The 15,085-nt window shown below is 41.6% G+C and overlaps 1 protein-coding gene across 1 annotated transcript in view; it reads left to right on the forward strand.

The window, feature by feature from the left end:
- Positions 1 to 15,085, forward strand: part of TARBP1 (TAR (HIV-1) RNA binding protein 1) — a 97,792-nt gene that overhangs the window by 77,051 nt on the left and 5,656 nt on the right. Inside the window, exons 25-30 of the mRNA XM_019548618.1 lie at positions 1,389 to 1,475; positions 6,091 to 6,287; positions 7,635 to 7,716; positions 11,709 to 11,880; positions 12,170 to 12,361; positions 13,215 to 13,339. Coding sequence (XP_019404163.1) covers positions 1,389 to 1,475; positions 6,091 to 6,287; positions 7,635 to 7,716; positions 11,709 to 11,880; positions 12,170 to 12,361; positions 13,215 to 13,339 — 855 coding nt within the window. The remainder of the gene's footprint in view (positions 1 to 1,388; positions 1,476 to 6,090; positions 6,288 to 7,634; positions 7,717 to 11,708; positions 11,881 to 12,169; positions 12,362 to 13,214; positions 13,340 to 15,085) is intronic.

Below are 15,085 nucleotides of genomic sequence, written 5' to 3' on the forward strand. Positions count from 1 at the left end.
AAATTGGATGCTTATCCTATGACCCCAGCTGACTTCCTGCCCTTTGGGCGGGGGGCTAGACTCGATGATCTTCTGAGGTTCCTTCCAGCCCTAATGTATTTGAAATCTATTAAATAAGTGTGTTTAAAGGAGTACCTGTGCTAAAACTAGCAGCTTTGAAAAAAGTAAAATGCATCATTTCTGAGTGAACCAAGTCTATGGGTACTATATACAGATTTCTGCAGCTAAATTTATTTCAAGGTCAGCTTTTTCAAATTTGTTTCTCGCTTCCATGTGCTCAGGGAGGGCAGGGTCTGATAGTAAGAAGAGGGGAAGGGACTGCAGGGGAGTCTACTGGACCCCACAAATTTATTTTTCCTTGCTGTAGCAGTGGGAGGTTGACAAATTCAAAACAAACCTCCAATAATTAGATTGTATACCTTGAAAATATTATTACATTTTAGGAGTTTTCCATATATGGAATCTAACTATCGGGAGGTTGTCTTATAATCAGAGTAAGCAGTGAATTCTTCATCTTCTATCCTCAAATCAAGCTTAGGTACCTTTTTGTAAGATAGGTATTATCCAAGCATAATATATACTTCAGTCAAATTATTTGGCACAATATAGAGTTAGGTGGGAGAAATGTAATAGCATTATGTCTAGGGGATGAGACTTGGTTATTCAATGATCCTTTGTGATGTGATATTCCACTCATCATTGATGCATTTCACTCAGATCTAGTGACAGCATGATCCAGCCTTTCTTCCAGAATCCTAATTTGAGAAATGAAATTGTGGAAGCATTATTTTTTCCTGTGTGCCTTTTTATGTGGGTTTATTTTTTATAGTTGAATTTTGAGCGTAATATGAAAAGGTGCTGAATGGTCACATAACTTACAGATTTCTCTTGTATATTTAGAGAACAGGTATAACAAAAACTCTCCCTGACATTCTGCTTCTTGGTTATCCATGGAAGCTAGAAGCCTAAATAAGAAAACAGTTTGGTTTCCTTTGTTAGGTTATTTGCAAATAACTTTACTTTTCTTGCTGATCTTTCCGGAAAGAAAAAGTTGTGATTATTTTTTTATTTGCACCAAGCTGAGAATATCAGATTATTTTATATAAACTATACTGTAGATAGGACTGGTCAACAGCTATTTTGTTAGAAAAGAAAACTATCAATAAAAATGTAATCTTGTACAATATAATTTGAATAAGTGTTCCTGTGGAGGTAACATGTTTTTTCCCACCATCTTTAAGAAATCTTTAATAATAGTCATTGTTGATACAAAGGTATAATTGGAATCTACAAGTATAGTTGGAGCCTGCAGATTATTTATGAAATAATAATAATTAAAAAGGTTTGTATGTATGGTTTTTTTATTCACTGTATTCTGTTCCCCCCAGGATGAAGAAAAGCTTAAAACTAGTATCTGTACATTTTTATCAGTGTTGTCACACTTCGATATTATTCTTCAAAATACCTCGGAGAAGGTAAATTCAAATGTCTAAGAACTTAAATAAAAAAATTAAAGGGACTTTTCAGTTGCATTTTATAGGAATCCTCTTTTAAAAAATACACTTTCTGCAGCAGGATCTTGGAAATGTTTTTTCTTCCTCCTAGTAATTTATTCAGTTTCTCTATTGCTATGGCAAGCCATTTATTTATTTCCTTGTGGTTTTTGTCTCATAACTAACTTTCCTGAAATCATCTAAACCAGGGGTGGTCAAAGTACAGCCTGTGGGCCAAATTTGACCCACCAGCGGATTTTATCTGGCTTATAGTGCAGGAGCAGCCTGGGTTGTGCAGGAGTAGCCTGGGTTGTGGTACATGCAGCTAGTCCTGCCACTCCCTGGCATGCAGTAGGGCTGGGGTGGCAGGGTAGCTGGACGTGCTTCCTAGCAGCTCCCACAACAATGGCCCCTTCCAGTTGCTGTTGCCAGATTTCACTGCCACTACTGGACCTGTCCCTGCTGCCCAGGCACTCTGTCCCATCCACCCTTTACCCATCACTGGGAGCGCTGGATGGAGTGGGTGGACAGGCTGTCCACAGAAACCAGCTCGGGACCCATGCAGGCAGGGTGCGCACTTGGCTGTGCAGATGAGATGAGGCCACAGGCAGGCAGGGAGTGGCATCTGGGAGCAAGATGAGCAGGGCAGGAGCTGGGATTGGGTTCATGGGGTGGTGACAGTACGGGACCAGGGTCTTGGGCAGAGCCACAATCTGCTGCCCACACATCCCTACAATGGGCAGCCATGTGTAGGAAGCAGATGACAGCTCTTCTCTGGGCCCCAACCCCGTGCTGTCACAGCCCCATGATCCCAATCCTGGCCCCGCCTGCTCGTCCTGCTTTCAGATGCTGTTTCCTGCCTGCCCATGGCCCCGTCCCATTGCCTGGCCAAGCACTTCGGGTCTGAACCCCCTCTCCTACCCCGCTGCTCTGGGTTTGCCTGGCCCATGTCTGCCTGCCATCCTGCTCTCCTCCCTCCCTCCTTGCCCGCTGCCTCCCCCTCCCTGCCAGCTGTTTTGTGGGACACTACAACCGTGATCCCCGCCTTTGCCCTCAGGCAGGGGAAAGCCCTGCTGCTCAGAGGGCTGGGGCATGTTCTGGCAGCGGTGCAAGCTCAGGCCCATGCAGCCCGAGTAGCCCAGCTAGTTGCCACCGGCCTTCTCACTGGTGCATGCACAGTAGGGCAGAAGTGTTATGGACAGACAGACATACAGACAGACTAAGCCTTTTATTATATTAGAATTCTGGAATAGCTGTTCTAGGTCACTGTTCTGAATTAACTCCATGTATGGATGCTTTTAGTTCAGAATAAGAGTGCTTTTTCTTGTTCAGTTTAATTGATTTTGAAAAGAGATTAAGGTTAAACCAGAAAAAAGGTACCATGATTCTGGCATAAGTGCTGTTCGTACATAGAATTAATTAGGAATAATTATTCCACTTTAAATTTATAGCCAATTTTATTCTGGATTAACTTTCATGTGTAAATAAGCCCTAAAATGGAAGATAAAAGACCTAATACACAGCGCAGTCCTCCAATCTGTTACTCATATAAATTGTCGTCTTGTGTTCAACGAATACTGTTTGCATGAAGTTGCAGAATCAAGGTCATTCAGTGCAAGGCTAACACAGTAGTATATCTGAAGCAGCACTCTGAAAGAAATGCAGGGAGAAAATAAAATAGCTTTGGAATAGACAGTTGTATACTAATGTGTTTTTAATATCTGTTTTTGCTGCTTCCACCTCTGTATTAACATTTTGGGCTCTTATGGTGGAATTCTTTTTCACTTAGTGTGCTTAAATGATGGTTTTCTGGCATGTGGTGGATTGATCAGAGCATGTGTTTAGGAGTTTGGAGACATGCAGGAGGCCTAGAGCCTGTGTCTCCCATTTCTTAGGCAAGTGCCCTAACTACTCAACTGTTGGCTAAAATGCGGACCGGCTGTCCTCCTTCTCCTCCTCCTGTCTTTTTTCCCAGATTTATGCTCAGGCATGCACACGCATAGCCATGTGCTTGTCTGATCAATGTGTGGCCCACAGAGCATTGTTAGAATATACATGTCCACATGACGCCCACACTGTAGGGGCAGGGGCGGGCAGTTTTTTTTTGGGCGGAGGGCTGCTTACTGAGTTTTGGCAAGCCATCAAGGGCCACATGACAGGCAGCCAGGGGCAGAAATATTAATTTTTTAAATTTTTTAGGGGCCCCGCAGGCCAGATAGAATGGCCTGGCAGGCGACATTTTGCCTACCCCTTCTGTAGGGGGAACAGAATCACAAATTGTGCATAAATGTCAGAAGCAACACTTAAGTAACTTGGTAAATTCCAGTTAGATACACAAAGTGAATAGAAATCTGCCCTGTTAATGTTCATTTCTAGTTACGTTTGTGACTGACTATTATTACTCTATGATTTTTGAGAGTCTAATGGAGTGAAAATCCATCGCTTTGAGTTCTGCCCTCATCTGCTGCTCTCTCTCTCTTTGAATTGTATGGTAAATATCCACAGGATTGTTCATCCTTCTATGAATGGTTCGATAAATTACCATTGTTAGTTTTAAAAAAGTGAAAAATGCCTGAATTTTTTTTCTTTAAAGGTTGCTATAAGTTAAACTGATTAGAAAAAAAAAAGAATCTGTGCCCTGCTCCCACAATCCCAGCACCCATGAGAAGGGTTTATCAGGCTACCCTGCCCTAACCTCCTTATTCCTTTTTTCCACTCACCTATGTGTCCTCTCTTCCCTCTTCCTCCTATTCCAACATCTCTCCCCTTCCCTGCCCTCATTCCTAGTAATTCTCCCCTGTTCCAACCTCAGTCTGATGAAGTATAGCAAGACAGTTTTAGTGTCATGCAAATTTTAGAGCACTTAAGAGTCATCCTTTAAACTAGGTCTGTCCAGCTGGCATCTTACAGGCTACATCCTGATGCATAAAGCGGTTCGTTTCTCTGGAGGCCACCAAAATCACAGACACACACTCATTAGATGGCACAAAAGGTATATTTGCAAATAGGGTCAGAGCAGAGTCAAAAACTCAGATTACTCTGAACCCACAAAGGAATTTTGCAGGCTGTATTTATCTCCTCCCTCCTGGGCACGTGTGCAGAAACAGGAACTCTTACAGCTCACTTCCGTTTCATACAAGCATACATGTGGTTATATCACTACATACATCGCATGTATAGTATTATTAACTACTTAAGTATGCAGGGCGGAGAGGTAAATATGCATCAGCTAATTAAGCATGCTCAGAGACTACTATAGGTCACCAAGAGTTCAAACTCCCCCCCTTTCAAGGACACAGTCAGTTGAATTCCAGCTTTTGTAATCTGTATGAGAAAGGCTAGGGAGAAGCTGGGGGAGAGTCTGCGATTTAGCATAAGAAAAGCTGTGGCAAGGCAGGGAAAGGAAAGAAGTCCTTGGCAGTGTTTCTTTCTTATCGGGTGCAAGATGCAAGCTGTGCATTTCTAACAATACTCCATTTCTAACATCCAGCCTGTGAGGGATTAAGTGCAGCCTGTGGCCTCCCACCTGGACCTACTCCCACTCCATTGCTGCTGCAAAGGATGGGGTCTTGGGCAGGATAGTACAATGGGAGGGAGCCTGGTAAATCTATTGGCTGCATGGTGGCAGGGGGATCGTGCTTCCTGCCCAGTGGTGACAGTGGAGCTTTGGTTCGTGTTGCCCATGCAGTGGGGATCCTGGGAGCCCATGTGGCATGCGGTCCCCAAAGCATTTGGCTTATGTGGTGTGTAGCCCAGTGCCTAAAACTGGTATGGCATGTGGCTTCTCGTTACTGTGAAGTAGGACAGTCCTACTTTAAACCAATAACTGTTCTTAATTTAAGATGAACTATTGCAGTTAGCGTGTTTCTATCATTTTAAGCTTTAGGGAGGACAGACCATCTTTTGTTATCTGTTTATGTACAGCATATAGTATATTTGGGTCACAGCCTGTGAGTAGGCTTCCTAGGAACAAACACAATACAAATAATAGTAATGTATTTAGTGTGTTTAAATTTCACATTGTCTTTATTTTAATAAATATTCTTAGGTAAGAGATTGTGGGCTTTTAGGTTTTTTGAGATAAAGGCAATATGGCACTCTTACTGTGGAGTAAGCATGTTCACTTAGGGTTGTTCAGGATTAGCTAAGATGTAAGAACTGTCCCATACGTTTGAATGGCTTCTCAAAGCAGAAAACAAATTATTGTAATTTAAATGCCAGTGGTTAGTGCTGACCATTTTAGTAAAAGCATTCAGTAGCTCATCCTTCTGCTTTAGCTATGGTGAGTTAGTGTTCCTGGTGTTTCATGGCGATATGCCTGGTACTTGTGCGGCAGGGTTGTTTGCATAGTTTTAAGATTAGGTTAGACAAACACCATATAGGATAGTTTATATAGGAACTATCCTGCCTTGGGTAAAGGATTGGACTAAATGACCTAAGGTCCTTTCCAGTGCTACTTTTTATGATTCCACCCATGATTGTGTGATTCTTTTTTATTTCATCATTTCAAAATATTGTACATGCTTTCTAAGTGCCACATACTGTGACTAAAACTCAAAAGAAAATGTCGTCTAATGAATATTTTTTTTCTCTTTAGAGACCAGTTCTGAAAAAGGCTCTTATTGTTGTTCTACAGTGGTGTTTCAACCACAATTTCAGTGTTCGGCTTTATGCATTAATAGCGCTTAAGAAGATCTGGGGCATGTGCAAAACACTGCATGTAGAAGAATTTGAGGCCTTAACACCAGTAATTGAATCTAGTCTCCATCAAGTGGAAAACATGCATGGCACAGGGTTAGTAAAATACTTTTGACTAACAATGTAACATATCCATTTGTATTTACTGGATTGCAGAGGTCTGTTAATTTGTGATGTATGTGGAGCTTCTTAAACTGTTTACAAGTAGCACTTGATAATTTTATTTCATATATTTAAGTAGAATATTTAGAACTGAAATGAAAAAACTTGTCATCTGACATGAGATGTAGTGAAATGATAGTAGCCATCCTGTGTTCTCTCCAGTCCAGAAATCAAATGGTTTCATTTAATCTGAATGCATAATGGACAGTTCTGTATTCATCCAATAACTGTCTGAGAATGCGAACAGACTGTTATTTAGAGTGTCAGCAGTGTAACAGAGATGAATATAATCACTTGGGAAAGAGGGTTCATCACTCCTTGCAGGCTTTGTTCTCCCAGACTGAAAAACAGGCATAGTATGTTAGCTCAGAAATCTAGAGCAAATTTTAATTTATTCTTTTGTATTGCTAATTGGAGCTGGTTTGTCAGTATAATATGTTTACAAAGCACAGATGTTATAAAAATTTTATCTAACAGATTATTTTCCAGAAAATTTGCATTTCCTGGCTAAATAAAAAGAAATGTCAGTACTTGTCTGACTCCTGTTCGGAGTTCCTTTGATTCAAAGATCTTTCATGTAAGAAAGCCTTGCTCAAATTGTAATGAGCCTTGCTGCATATAATGTTGCACTAGGAAAACAGTGAAAACAGGAAAACAGGCAAAATTGAATGCTGTTAGTAATCTGTCTGCTTGCTTCTTTACCCTGCATCCAATCAAATCTATGCAGACCTGGTATGACCTGCGAAATGGGGGTCCTCCTGCAAAATTGTATGGCACAGTAAAATAGAAGGAGAAAAACATTGGCTGCAGCTGGTTATTTGTAATTGCATTTGCCAGTGAAGGTGAAAGAAGGGAGAAGTAATAGTGACATTGATTTGTCTGCTGTTCTTGAAATGTACTTGTTTATAAATTGACTTCCATAAACATTCCTCCAGTTAATGATTTTGGAGCTTAACATTTTTTTAAATTAATTTAATTTTCAAATTACCTGCACTGCCACTATTCGCTAGTCGAGTTAAAAATTCTTGAAATAGTTTATCTTTCATTTCTCCAGGAGAAATATGATGTACATATGAAACCCTTCTCAGGGCAGGATCCTCCTAGCTAATGTAATTCAGAGAGCCTAGTGTGCTTTACTAGAAACACAAAATGAATTAATTTCCTGTAGGGTATATTCAGTATATTATAGATGAAATTTGGACTGACTTCTTACCATCTGACAATGAAGAAGTTAATTGTTTAGCAGTTTTGTATGTCTTACCATATTTTTGCAATTTATAGGAACGCTAAAAGGAATTGGCAACGAATCCAAGAACATTTCTTTTTTGCAACATTTCATCCACTTAAGGATTACAGTCTAGAGGCAAGTACAAAATACTGTGCTTTGTTGGGCTATGCCTTTTTACTGCTTTGCTGCTGTATTTGTATATGGACATTTTTTCTGTATGATCAATTGTAATTGGTATCAGATATTTAGATGCAGATGATTGTTTTACAGCAGTCCTGTCTAGAAAACTAAAGTATCAAAAAGAAAAGCTTTGGATGTAGGAGTATATTAGTTAATATGGAGGAAACAGCTAGATTAACTTCTTATTGGTTATATTTTCTTTTGTTGCTTGATCAGCAGGGATCCTGGTTTTCTTTAATTAAAAAAATCACAAATTCTCTAATAAAACCCCCAAAATCTGTGATTAAAATGGAACACCACTATAAATATAGGTGTGTCAGTTAAACACAATGTTTTATTGATATATTTACAATTTTAAAGCAAATTGGAAGCCTACCAGTGCCTCAGTCACTATAATAAAATACAATGTAAATATCTGTAAATTTGGTATTTGATTTTGGGCTTTTTACCATGGAAAATCAGAGCCCCCCCTGCCCTCTTAGCTCACAGAACACAGGTCCAGACCCCACACTCCTCACCACAGCCTGCTGGCACAACTATTTCCCCTGCCAGAGGGGGCCCCCCAGCTGCCAGGGCTACAGGGCCAAGGACATGAGTCTGCAGCCCCCTGCCCCTCACAGCAATGCCTGAGCCCCAGGTGTCACCTGTGGGATGCAGCAGCCCCAGCGGGAAACAGAGCATGGAGTCTGGCTTCCCCTTGCCCCCACACCCCATGTGGGCAGCATGGTCTGCTGGGGGGGGCAGGTGCAGGCTCGGGCAGGGGGGGTTAGGGTTGGCTTCCCATTGCTGCGTGCACTCCCAGGGCAAGGCAGGGGGACCCGTGCCCCCTAGTGTGTGGGGCAGGTGTGGAGGTGGACTGCCTGCTGTGGGCTCGGGCTCCGCACCCTGCTGCCTTCCCTTGGGGCCTTTGTGGCCCAGCAGGCAGGACTGAGCATGGCAGGACAGAACAGGGCCAGGCAGGGAAGCTTCTTGCTGCTGCAAGCCCTGTGTTGCCCTGACAAGTTGTCCCCTGCATGCCTGGCAGCATGGGGGGCAGTGGCGCAAGGTTGTACCCCTCACTACTGCTGGGCAGGCAGGGAAGCCTCATCAGGTCAATACAGGGCTCATGGGGCAAGGAGCTTCCCCTCCTGGACCCGCTCACCCTGCTGTGCTGAGTCCCATCTGCTGGGCCACAGAGGTCCCAAGGGAAGGCAGCAGGGCAGGGAGCCCAAGCCTGCAGTGGGCAACCTGTCCTCTACCTGTGCACAGATCTGGGGGGCACGGGTCCCCCCTCCACCCCCCCCAAGAGTGCATGTGGTGGCAGGGAGCCAGCCCTACCCCCCAAACGAGCTGCCAGCAGCCCCATCCCGCACCCTCCCAGGGCCTGGTGGCCACACATTTCAGCCCTGGGCCCCATGCACCCCCCACTGGGCAGCAGCCCCAGTGCCAGTCCTGCCCAACTCCTTCCTTCCCTGTGGGGGCCTCAACTCTGTCCCCTTCCCCCCAACTTAGCTGCAGCCTGGACAGCAGGTTCTCCTGTTCTGTCCAAATGTGTTTTGAAGTGACTTGGCTAAACCCTGTCTTCCATCAAAGTCAAAGGGGAACCTCTTCAGCCTAGGTGCCTAGGTATGATTCAATCCTCTGTGCTCAAATGGTCTGGATGTTTCACTGATCAAGCTATCCTTATGGCAGTTCTGCTGTCTGCTAGTTGCTCTCAGTCTTTCGACACCTATTTCACAGCCTTGGAGACTCTTCAGTGCTTTTCAGAATCATAAATCTACCCATGGGAGCCAGTCTTCAGTAGCAGGTAGCATTTTAGCTTTAGTTAAGCAGGAAAGGGAGAGTAAGTTAGCTGAAGATTAGGCTTTGCCCCTGCTCTATGCAGCCCTAACTCTGGAAGCATCTTTTCTTCATTCTGCCTTTCAAAAAGAAAATTGAGGGATGTTTTATGTGAGAAAATACAGTCTTTTTTCAGGGGCTTGAACAGGGTGGAACAAGGTAATATTTAGGGACCTAACAGATACAATGAGAGCAGATGCTAAAGCCAGAATTAATTTAGGCACATTGCTTTCTTCTCTCCTTGAGGAGCTGCTTCTGCTTTTCACCATGTCTCAAAAGAACTGGAATCCAGGTGGTCAGCAAATGGGGAGGAGAAAGAAAGGCAAATAAGGTTGATGAAGAGAAATAGTAGTGGGAGAATGAAGGGAGAAGGAGGAATAAATGAGAAGAACACATCTGGCAAAACTAGCAGCTCCTCTCAGAGGTGTTGTTGCTTGTAAGAAAGCTGTGAAGGTATCTGGATATTTCAGAATAGGAAGCATTTTCTGGATTTATTTGGCCAAGTTAGGAAAATGTGACAATTCTGAACAGCATGGAAAAGAGAATAGGAGGAGAATTAAATGCTTTCAGAATCAACATCTTCAGTAACATAGGAGGCACAGTCCCAAGGTCTGGAACTGAAATTCTACGACAAATCTGGCTTTGTTGTTTGGTATCTTCCTTTCTCCATTTAATTATGGTTAGTTGTTTTGGTAATGCCTTAATGGGAGTTTGCCACTGGCTTTCAACCCATTCTATATCCATAACTAAGTCAGTCAATACTTGCTGTACTAGCATTGGAGTGTTGCTGTAGCCAGGAAATGTATGAGGGGCAGTATTTGTTAGCAGCAGTTTATAACAGTCGTCTCTCAAAATGTTAGCATGTCAGATGTCCAAGTTTGACAGGAATTGTCGGGGTATATTGTCTAGCACTAAATGTATTCTCATTAAGAAGTTTCAGCACAGTCAATGGAAAATACCTCCTTTAATCATTTTACTATACCAGTTCTACTGCAGGTTTATCAAATATGTTGAAGTTCAGATTCTGAGTTTTTATGGCTGGAGGATTTAAAATGTACTTTCTTCTATTCTGCTCATTGAGCAAAAAACTTGTTTTCGAATCAGTCATTTAAGAATCCATAGATTTGGAGCATCTTTACAAATGTCTCATTTTATAAAAGCGTATGTAATTCAAGCCATCCAGAGGATTAATAGATTGGTTATCTAAAGTGCTTAATATTTTCTGTTACAGCACAAAGTTGAGTCACTTTCATTAGAATTGCAGCAGCTTCTAACTACCAGTTTACTACTTTGCTTACTACAGTTTAATTTTCCTGCGGAGTAGATTTTCATGTTTTTCCCTAAAGGAAGCACCATGTTTTGATTAAGACGGGCATCATTTTATTCGAGCTTTGCTGGCACTTTTTCTTAATTACAAACCAACATGATATTCAGTGATTATACCAAAATATCAGGGGACATAATTCTACTGAATAAGCAGAACGCCCCATTGCTGTTGCAGAACAACCTGGTTTTCTTGCTGGGTTTTTTCCCCTCATTTTTCTTGTTTTACATTTTGGCTGGTTATGGCTTGTTTGTATGAGTTCAAATATTCCTATTAGTAGGGGAGGGGATTAAAATTGTCTTCGAAACGTATAGATTAAAAAATTTATTCTACTCCAAAATTCCAAGCTCTAATATCCCTTGCATAGTGTCTTACCCCGCCCATGCGCAGCCTGATGTCTCTGCAGCAGCCCCGATACTCAGGCCTCTGCTGCACACACATGTTGCCATGAAAGTGGCAGCAGCAGCAGGAGCCAGTAATGAACGGTCCCTTTGATGCTGAGTGCAGTGCCCCGTGACCACTCCCCAGCACCCTTTCCCCTTCCCGCTGCTCGCCAGGACCAGTATTCTGCTGTGGGCCCAAGCTGGCAGGGGGGCACAGGGACCAGTTTACACTCGCCATGGTGCTCTGGGCACACAGCTATTGGCTACAACGACCAAAAAAAGCCAATACCTGACGTCATTTCTCCTTTTATTGGTGCCAATCCAATAGCCAGCCAATATACTGGTGCACCCCTCGTCAGTTTTATATCTTTTTACAGCTATTTTTCATGACATTGCACTGAAACTGTTTTGTTGCATTACAGACAATATTTTACACCCTTCCACGCCTTTCGGAACTGGTTGAAGATGAATGGATCTCACTTTGTAAATTTACCAGATTCACTAGCATTCCTTTGCCATCAACATATCAGTGGTATCATTCTCGAGCTGAACTTCTTGACCTAAAGCCAAGTGATTGGTCTCAGCAAGACAAGGGTAAACTATAAACATGTAATACTTTAAGTATAATGGATGTGTAGTAGTGGTAGCAGTGTATTTGCTCTACAAAATTTAATTTTAAAATCTTGGAGAGAAATTTATTTGTGTGATATCCTTAATAGCATCTCATATCCAAATCAGCATAATGTGTACAGATTATTGAGGACGTGACTCTGTGAGAGAGACACACTGTTTGGGGCATGTTACTTTACTAGGACACTGAGCGAGTTGCATTATAATATCAGTATTTTCCATATCTATACAACTAATCCTGACATCTTCTTAGGTTCAAATTCAGTCGAAATGGATAACCAAACAGAATGGACTGATGTTCAGAAAAAGATTATCCCTTGGAAAAATAGCATTCCTGATTTAGACCTGGAACTGGTATTTCAGGACCGTGCTGCTAAACTTGGTAAATCAAACAGTAGACTGATTGTAGTGGCTTCACTTATTGATAAACCCACAAATTTAGGAGGTAAGGTTGAATGCATGATTTTAATCCTTTGTTACTGCATATTTCCAAATTGTGAAACTAATTTAAAATTACCAAGTCTGCATATTTTGTCTGTTCCATATGGAAAATGCTTTTTTGTGTTTTAGATAGAAATAGGCATTTCCATTTTAATGAAGAGTTAGTTCACAAAATGAAAATATATCCATTCCTTCTGTCTTCCAAGAATATTTTATTGTCATTGCTTACAAAAAAGACATTTTCTTTATGTTAAAAACCTAACTCTCTGATTATAAGCAGGGGAAATCCTGGAAATGCATACTGCAGGTTTTAGAGCTTCTTGCTATGGACAGTTCCCCTGACTACAGCGAAACTATTCATGATAAATAAGCACTACTGATAACATTTGCAGGGTTGTGCTCTACTGGATACATGCTGCAAGGTAGTATAGAAATTAGAGCAAATTAGATGCACATTTGTGTGTATTCATGTATGTATGTAACCCTCTATGCATACATACATGCTAACTCACAGTTTTGGAACAACATTGGAAAGAAATATTTCAGAATATCTTCTAGGACATAGTATTGCTTTTATATTCCCTTAAATATAAAGTACTCTGATAGGATATAGAAAACATTTTTCTGGTGACATCAGAACTCTTGTTGAGAGGTATAATTTGGAATAGATATAAAAAGGTCCTGGAAAGATTTTTGTTGATTAGCAAAAGAATGATAGAGGAAGCAAAAAAAAAAGAAGTATATTATCAATTATTTGTTCTCAGATTCTTATCTTTTTCACAAGTTGCTATATCCTAGTTTTGTTTACAGTAACCATTATACGGTAATCATATTTTAAATCTTATGCTTATTTATAGGCTTGTGTCGTACAAGTGAAATATTTGGGGCATCTGCTCTAGTTGTTGGCAGCCTTCGTTATATACATGATAAACAGTTTCAGCAGCTCAGTGTTTCTGCGGAACAGTGGCTTCCCCTTCTTGAGGTGGGATCTACCTAAATTTAATTTAACCAATGCATAAAAGTCAGGGTGCTTATTAACTCTTACTTACTTAGCAAAAGTACCTCCTACTGCATTTCCTGTTAGTATCAAGTATATTGTGTTGGTCTGCTGCTTTTGGAAGTCCTTGTGGCAATTTTTTAAGTGGTTGCTTTGCTTTTATTTTCAAAGGTTATTGTTGTGTAAAGAAACTGATTATACTAGTTGCCTTCTTTGTAGCATGCTCTGTGTGTAATTTTTTATAGCTGTTGATTATGTGTTGAAATTTACCATTCATTTGGAAAACTTGAGATAAACAACATTTAAATGAATCACTTATCTTCTTTGGCCCATTGCCTTTGGTGACTTAATGAGAATCATTAATCACACAGTTTGCCTAAAACCAATTTATAAGATAGCTTTCAGAGCGTGTTCTTTAACTTACCAAAATCAGGCCTCTCTTTCCTTCTGAATATAGATCTAGTACTCAGCAACATATGCAAGCTACTGGTAGATGGTTATATTGATCTACCCATTTTCAAGGTCAGCTTCATTTATTATTTGCAGTCTGAAAAATTAACTTTCTGATGTGGAGTGTTTTCTGTGTTTACACATTTTCGCCTGGCATTTAAAGTACAGATGTGTTTTCAGCATATATTGGTCATACGGCACTATAGCTGAATAAAATATGAATAGACAAACATTTAAACAACAGTTTCTATGTCCATGTATGTGCAGCACCGTGAGAGACATTTTATATCTCTTTGATAGAATTGGAGCTTATTAGGTACGAGTCCAAAAAACGCCCGTAAAGGGAAGGAAAAGGAAAAATGACGAAAATAAGTTATTAAGAACTATTAAAGCATAACGCTATATAAAAAAAGAAAGGCAGTTTAAGAGTGATTGATATTTTCTCAGTAAAATCATGGCATTTGTCTTCAAGTATTGTCCACAGATTTCATTGGTGATGTATGTGCATCTCACACTATGAGACCGGTTTATTCAGAATTACAGAGCTTGTTGTGTCTGTACCTGAGTTCCAGGGGCCCTTGTAAACCATACTGCAACCAAAGGTTTGGGATTAACCTGTTCATTATATATAAAGGGCAGGATGGGTTAACCTATTGGCTCCTGCTCTAGCCCAGCCCCAGCTCCAGGCCCCAGTCCCAGTTTCTGCCGCCACTGCTACTGGGGCGGGCTGCAACCAGAGAAACCACATTTTCTGTGTCCCAGGCTGGAGCAGGGCTGGAAACTGCTGGTGGAGCAAGGGTAAGCTGGGGTGAAAGGAGGAGCGAGTCAGGGGGCCTTGAGGCTGTAGTGCAGAGAAGTGGGAGCAGAGACAGCAGAGGGGCAGGCTGCAGCTGCAGCTCCAACCACGGGTCAGGGACAAAGCTAGATCCATCCATAGTAACTGTGTCCTTCACCACCTGGTACCCAAATCCAAAACAAGGGGCTTTTCCTCTCTGTTAAGTTGGGGGGGGATAGTCTTGGATTTGAAGAAATACTGTAGTTAAGGCTCAGGTTGCCCTCTAGCCCCTCTCAGATTAATTTTAGTAAGACATCCTGTATTCCAGAGTTGAGCCATCTGAAAAAATCCCACTTAATTTCTTCAAGAAATAAGTTGCCTGTAAGGAGAGAACAGAACTGGGGTTCCTAGAGATATGTCAGGAGTGGACTGGCCAAGTTCGCCGATGACACCAAACTTTGGGGCAAAGCATCCACGCCAGAAGATAGGCGGGTGATCCAGGCTGA

The sequence above is a fragment of the Crocodylus porosus genome, unplaced genomic scaffold (assembly GCF_001723895.1).
Source record: "Crocodylus porosus isolate Cpor-Errol unplaced genomic scaffold, CroPor_comp1, whole genome shotgun sequence".
Classification (NCBI taxonomy): domain Eukaryota; kingdom Metazoa; phylum Chordata; order Crocodylia; family Crocodylidae; genus Crocodylus; species Crocodylus porosus.